Consider the following 7,596-nt stretch of genomic DNA (forward strand, 5'->3'; position numbering starts at 1 on the left):
TTAATATTTTCATTTCCTCGTTCTGGTAACGAGGCAACCAGCCGCGTTGAGTTTCAACATGCTATATCTCAAGAATTGCGCGGAAAGTAGGGAACGGAAGTGTCTTAATGGAATTGGACTACATTAACACTAGATTTCTAGATTCCCTCTGCCTGCTTTAGAATTCGGTGAAACTAAGAAAAACATTCTAAACTATCGATGTATGTAGGTATACCGCCTCTATAACGCCGATAATTTCTCGTACAGTACAGTCATATTGGTAGCGGCAAAATTATAACTAATTTATAGGTTAGCTGATATAAGATAACAAGATACTGTTATTTAATTACAAACATCTAGGGCTTGTTGTTGGACAATAATGTGACTCATTGATCGAAATGTTCTGGTGGTTTCACGATCTTACATCTATTTTGTTTACTTAAGTGGTATATGTATATGTACGTACACATCATATTTTTTATGTAATAAAAAAAGGTAAATCATATTTTTCATGGTACATATAGCAAAAAAAGAAACAAAATATAATTTGCTTCATGTAAATGTGATTTTAATATAAATTTACTGCACGCAAATGGACTTGCGTTAATCTGCTCTGATTGTGATTCATTGTTAGAGCGAACTAAAATATACGAGACTAATGAATATATGGATGTGTTAACAAACTATGAATAAAAATTAAAAACATGCTATTTCGTTTTAGCCGACTATAAAACGTAACTCCCTTTTTCGTCCCATTTTCAAAGAGATATGGGGGATTTTTCTGGTACTCCACTACTGTGCGGCTCCGTGGGCACGTCCGGCAGTGTCTCCAAGTCGGTACGAAATAGGTACATTCAAAAAGCGCGTCTGGTGTTACACGGAGTCGCCGGCGTCAGTGATCACCTACCTAAGAAAAATCATCTCTTAGTGCGCCTGTACGTATATATTTTCCATAGTTTTTATATATACATATTTTTTACGCACGCGTGGATAACACTATATCACTTAGGTATCCAATATAAGCGCTAAGCAGAGGAGACTTAGCGTTAAGACACTCCGCATCTACGCACCACTAATTTTCGTGACATCATCTGTTGTCTTCAAAAGAGAAAATCTTATTTCTTACCTTATATGGGAATCGAACCCTCAACCAATGCGTTGACAGTTGAATGCTTTGCCACGATAGAATCTTTTTAACTATATACATACATAATATATTCGAATAATATTCATAATAGATATTCAATAAATTCTCCCGGAGCTCGTATCATAGAAGCATAATCCAGAGCGCTCCGTAAATTGCTGTCATTTAGCAAGAACAGTGTTCAACGCAAGTTTGTATGTGAACAAATTAAATAGCTTTTTTATATATTTAAAGAAAAATGTTCATATACATATGAACATGAAAATATTATAATTGATAAGTGACATTATGTCTACGAGATATAGCATTTCTTACAAAAAAACATATTTTTTCATATAGTCATCGTAGGTCGTCTTATCAATATGCGAATATCTTCTTCGAGTTGAAATCGAATCCGCAACTGTAGTCAGAAGTTGTGTGTCAAAACAGTATCAATAATTGGAGTAATAAAAATAGAAAACATAGTTGTGTGACTCTCCGCGATAAGCCCCGCTTCTACCGCGAGCGCAGCGGGCCCATTAAGGACTACTTTGAACTCGCTAGAGCTGCGCACTCGTATTTCCATCAATAAATAGTCAAATGGAAAGGACTGAGCGAACATAAAGAACTCGTTCAGTTCTAGGGAGCGGGGCGAAATAATTACAAAATACAAAAGTCTTTATTGGTGTAAATGTAAATTTATTTTATTTAAAAGTCCGTTCCCAAGCTTGTTCTTTTTCGAAATATCTAAGAGTTGTGATCCAAACGATATACGTGAAGTAATATACCTTACAGCCTTCCTCAACAAATGTACTCGGATCTGTAGTTCCTGAGATTAGTATAGACTTACATTACACTGATATATCTTAGAACACGAGGCGCTCTCGGTGTGACCTACCGTACCTCCTTCGACTAATTTCGTCGCTACACCTATTAATTCATTAATTACTTGATCGAGTAGACGCTGATAAGAGCATTCCAGATTACATTATCTATACTTAGTTAATTTTCGTGCCTCTTACTCGGTAATGCTCTGAATTCTGTGAAGTAGAAATTACGGTAACAGAAACATTTCTTTTTATTATTTTTTTAGTTTCACGCTTTTTTAATATCCCGCATATAGCAGAGTTGGCAGAGAACATTGAGTGCCAAAAAACTCTGTTCACCGCTTTCCATTAAATTTTAGTGACATATACACATGTACATGATCTGTGGAAATTTGTATTTACTCGCTCTAGTAACAACAAGACTAGGCGCGGTGAGTTCCGCCACACGATTTGTCTTGGTAATTGATCTAAAAATGGGGAACGGAATGCTTTAACACTAAATTATTTCTGTCTACTAACCTATACATAGGATACAGCGTGAAGATGAAAAAACTTTTATCTAAATGTACATAGAAAGACTATTTCAATTGGGTTTCCATTTCAAAAACGTGCAAATACGTCATTGTAGCACCAAATAAACGATAGAATGATTACCAAACAGTTACTATCCCAAGAAAACTGTCATAAAATACTCTAACATAAAATATCTTTATGACGTTGGAAAGGAGAAGAAATTACGTTGAAATTTAAATTTTATGAGACATTATACCCCAAGACGCTGATCCAAACTCAAAATTTCCGTCTCCACAATAAAGCTGGTTAACGATTGTAAAATAACAGTTGTTATTATTTGCCAGACTCTTATTTCGTCGTTTTGACCGCATGAGTAATGGTATTATAAGTGTTTTCTTATTTTACTTAATACTAGAGTATTTCTTGGCTTTACGTGGTCGCGAATTCCATTTTAAAAATATTTAAATTAAAGCATTTAAAAATAGAAAGTATCGAAAATTGCGGTACTGTAGAAACATGTAACTGAACGCTTTGAATTTACACTAAGTAAATTCCACGCTTGGAAATCTTGAAATTAATAATAAATAAATATTTCGCTGGTTTAATTCTGAACATAAATCCTTTATATGTGTTACATGTTCTGTAAGTGATTGGTTAACAGACATTAACTCCGTTTCAACACGCAATGTTCTGAAAATCGGGCGAAAACTGGGGCGTGGAGTGTCTAAGCACTAAGTTCTACCTACCCTGCTAAGCGCGGGATAAAGCGTGAGGTTAAAAAAATAAATTCTTTTCCAACAAAGTGTTTGAGTAGTATGTAACATACATACATACATGCCGGCTGGAAGACCAAAAATTTAGGTAAAACTGCATTACTCGGTCTGCTACACCCGCCGGGCCCGCACGCGTGGTACAGCCTTTTTAGAATCGATTAAAACTTTCATAGTTTGACTCACTTTTTGTATTTGTTTTCTTGTTTTTTTAAAATAAATGAATGAATATTGACTAGGAGTCACTGTATAATTGAGACTGCCATGGTGCAGAGGCCACTTGTAGCTTACTTAACATATAATCCAATCATTATATTATTATTTACTCTTTAAAATAAGAAAAGCTATCCTCCCTACGAACAATCAAACAAAATAGGTTCCTTAAATGTAAGCTTAAGCGTCCATTGCTACGCTTTCTAAAGTAAAAGCAATAAAATAACCATTCCGGCTTGCGGCGCTTATTGGGCTGACTTGTAAATACTCCAAATACAAATATTAGGCACTAGTTATAGCGCCCAACTACGTTTGCTATGAAATAAACATGACAGAAACAAATTAGAGTATAAGATATTTTTTCCAGCTTCACGCTGTATCCCGCACATAGCAGGGTAGGCAGAGGGAATTTAGTGTAAAGACAATCCGTTCCTCATTGTCTGTCGAATTCTGAAGGCATTAAGTTTACGTGACGAAATTCCACGCCGCGCTTTGCCTCGACACCAGAGCGATGAAATTAAAATATTGTCTCATTATTTCAAACGTTGTATTTCCTCGAGTGGGAATCGAACCCACAACTTCTAGTTTCCATATCCATATCCTATATAAATCAAAAAAATATAGCACCCACTAAAAAGAAAATTGTACTAAAAATGTGTTCACTAAAAAATTGTAACTGAAATGTGCATTCAACTTGAATCACAAAAAACAACAATTGACAGAACGACAACAAACATTTAACAAAAATGTTGCTTGAAAAACTTTATTTTAACTGTAAACTATACAAAGCCCCTTTCCACGAGGGCACTGCAACTGTCGCGCGTGTTCATTTAGACCACTTTTAGTCTAACAACGCTAACATGTGCCTATAAATCGTTGGGAAAAATTAAACATTCATATAAATAGCGTATAAAAAAATATTTTTTATATTGTTTTAATGAGACCCGACGAAGCGCAGGGACATATGCGTACAACTGTGACTGGTTGCGGATTTGATTCCCACTCAAAGAGATGAAATATTTAATATTTTATTATCGCTCTGGTAAAGCAAGCAAGTTGCGTGGCGTTGAGTTGCGCCATTCAACACACAGTGTCTTCAGAATTCGGCAGATTTTCTGCGCAAAGTGGGAGTGTCTTAATGGGAACGTAGTATCTTAACATTAGGTTCATTTTGTCTACTCTGCTATTTGAATACCGGCAGGGCAGATATACTGAGTGAAGCAAAAAAAATTTTTTGAGCTGTATCCCGCATATAACATGGCGGCCAGGGGAAACCTAGTGTAAATATTTAAAACACTTCGTTTCACAAAATTTTTCCTACTGCACAATTTCAATTTACCTTATTAAAATAATTAAAGTTCGACATTTTCATATATTAGAACCATATTACATTATTTAATTTTTATTTACTTAAATCTATAATATATTTAGGTATATATTTTCTTTTTATTACAAAAAAAAAATATCAAATGAAAACCTACCTAATTAATTAACTTAAAAACTAATCTAATCTTAACTAACAACAAAATAAATATTGTCATTTTGTAATGAATTGAAAGTTAAAAACAAGAACTTTTTCTTGGAAAACAATAATCGACTATTAATGTCAATGATAAGTATCAGTATCTGAAAATATTTTATAAGAACCGAAAGGTTTATTATTATGGATATTATTCGACGCCAAATATCCGTAGAGATTATTGTAATTTCTCTGAAATCCATAAAGTCCAGGCAAATATTGGCCATAGTTTGACAAAAACACAGCTAGCAAAGAGTCAACGGGAACATGATTTAAACTATTATAGCTTAGAGTTCTCACAGGCACCTGCATGTAAACATAGTCGTGGTCGGTATTTCGACTATTCTGACGCAGTGAGATAGCATAATTAGGTAGCTGGTCACTGGTTCGAATATTATAATCGGCAAGGATACTAAAAAAATTTTTCGTTAAATTATTCTTCTCTTCTCGTCTTTTGATTTCGGCTTTAGGTTTAGCATAAACATATCCAAATTTAGTTTCTTTGTCTTCAATTGGTTTGTCACCTTCTTTTGTATCTTCGGTAACCTCGTAATTGGAGGATATTTTAGTTGTGTCTTGTTTATTTTTTAAAATGTTCACTGAATTAATTTTGGATAGAGTGATCTCATCAATTTTTTTACCTTTCCTTATTTTTTGTTTTTCCTTGGAAATAGCTTGTTGACTAAAATCATTTGATATTAATTGACTTTCACTATGTAAATCTGAAAGAAAAAATTATACCAGGTTTTAATCAATGTCAAAATTATTTTTTTTTTTAAATTTCAGTCATTTGAGTGCATGGCGCAGGAGACAGAAATTAATTATCAAAATTAGCCTTCAAGGATTTCATGTGAGTTGTGGTAAAGTTGAAATCGCTGTATCGCTGTATTCCACTCATGGCTGGGTAAGGAAACAGAACTAACCTTATTTCAAGACACTCCATTTTCCGCCTAATTTTGATATTGTGTTAAGTGCCTGAATTCAACGTCGCGCTTTGTTACCAGGATGACAAAATGAAAATAATATTTTAACAAACTAATATGTTCCATCCTTATTTTTAGGACTATACATATTTAGGACTATATACATTTATTGGCCACTTAAATACATTTATAAACAAACATACACTCACCATAACTCGAAAACGGTGGAACATTGTCGTTTTCTCTAATATATTGCTTAGTTTCTTTTAGCTGGATTTGCATCGCCCTTCTTTGAGACTCATCCGTATATATATGCGGACGTATAGTGTGTACAGGACTTGGAATGTTCCGGGGGTATTTAATGAAATTTTGTAATTCAGCTACTTTTTCGTTTGACATGGGTCTCCAGCCATTGTTGGAAATGTTTTCCAGTGAGTTTGTCACAAAGACGCAAGTCGCCTGGAATAATGTTAATTAATTATCTTTTTAATTAATTGTGTACAAATAAAAGATTTTTGTGTATTTTCGTGGGTGCAACTCGATTGATGTGTTGAGTAGCGAAACTAAACGCCGCTTTTTATTCTTCCAGAATGGAGATATGAAAATAATTTAAACATATCTGCTTATTAACCAGAGTCGAGACCGAACCAGCAATCATCATGTCAACAATCAAATCCAGCCCCACTGCGCCAAGACGGAGAAGTGACTCGTATATTGCGTGTAACATTATAATAAGAAAACGCTTTTACGCAAAGTACTTTTACTGTAAGCACTTAAGACAATATCCAGTGCTGACTGCAGTCGTACTGTGAAATGAGGCGATGTGAATACAACAGCTCGAGCTAAAATGTTTTGCTTAGGTATAATAATAACATTTTAAGGATTATTTTAAAGGAAAAAATTTTTTGTTTTGTTCAGTTTTTTCTTGATGGTAGAAGGAACCTAGTCTTAAGGCACCAAAAAAATAATTTCCACCTAATTCTAGAAATATTTCGTGTTGAGTAGCGGAACTCAACGCCGAGTCTTGGCTCGACACCAGGGCGAAGAAACAAAAATATTAAATATTTAATTTCCTTGTCGAATTCGTATCCACAACCCGTCGCGGTTCTAGGAGCACGCTTGTGTCCCTGCACTACGACTGGCCTCAAACAATTATTTCGAGTGTAAAATTTAAATGATATATATCTACTATAATATGAATATTTTGAGATGTAATTTTGCAAAGTGTGAGATTGAGTTCCACCACTCAGCACTCAATGCCAAAAAACGGGGAACAATTAGGCGAAAAGTAGGGAGTGGAGTGTCTTAACACTAAGCTCCTTACTTTGCTGATTAATACTAAAACAATAATTATTGATCCATGAGGGCTTTAATATATTTTCCTAAAGTATAATTAAAATAACTTTTACAAAGAAATAAAATAAAAAACTCACTGTTAGTAAGAAAAAAGCACCCGCACTCATTTTAACGGAGCAACGTGTAATGACCGGTGCAAAGTCAAACAACTAAGTAGCGGACACAGGTCACTCAGTGACCTGGACTAAACCTGAGATATACTGTGATTTGGACTTTACTTACCACAATTAATAACGTTTATTTGTTTTAAACTTCACGTTGAAAAAACGTTTTTGTTATGTATAGGCTGTTTCTCAAGAAAAGGAAAAGTTTTTTATTTTATTAATCGTTCCGGTCGGCGCTTACAACATATCGGGATATGATACGGGTATCA

General features: G+C 34.4%; 1 protein-coding gene across 1 annotated transcript; it reads right to left on the minus strand.

Annotated features, from left to right (window-relative positions):
- Positions 1-5,012: 5,012 nt before the first annotated feature.
- LOC146539749 (uncharacterized) lies at positions 5,013-7,367 on the minus strand. Its single transcript, XM_085207805.1, has 3 exons — positions 7,301-7,367; positions 6,077-6,326; positions 5,013-5,666 (listed from the first exon to the last, which is right to left on the minus strand). Exons 1-3 carry the CDS (start codon positions 7,328-7,330, stop codon positions 5,032-5,034), a joined length of 915 nt encoding a protein of 304 aa, XP_085063931.1. The 5' UTR covers positions 7,331-7,367; the 3' UTR covers positions 5,013-5,031.
- Positions 7,368-7,596: the final 229 nt, after the last annotated feature.

This window comes from Heliconius melpomene, chromosome 3 (assembly GCF_056956725.1).
Source record: "Heliconius melpomene rosina isolate 202511_hmr_F chromosome 3, ASM5695672v1, whole genome shotgun sequence".
NCBI classification, from domain to species: domain Eukaryota; kingdom Metazoa; phylum Arthropoda; class Insecta; order Lepidoptera; family Nymphalidae; genus Heliconius; species Heliconius melpomene.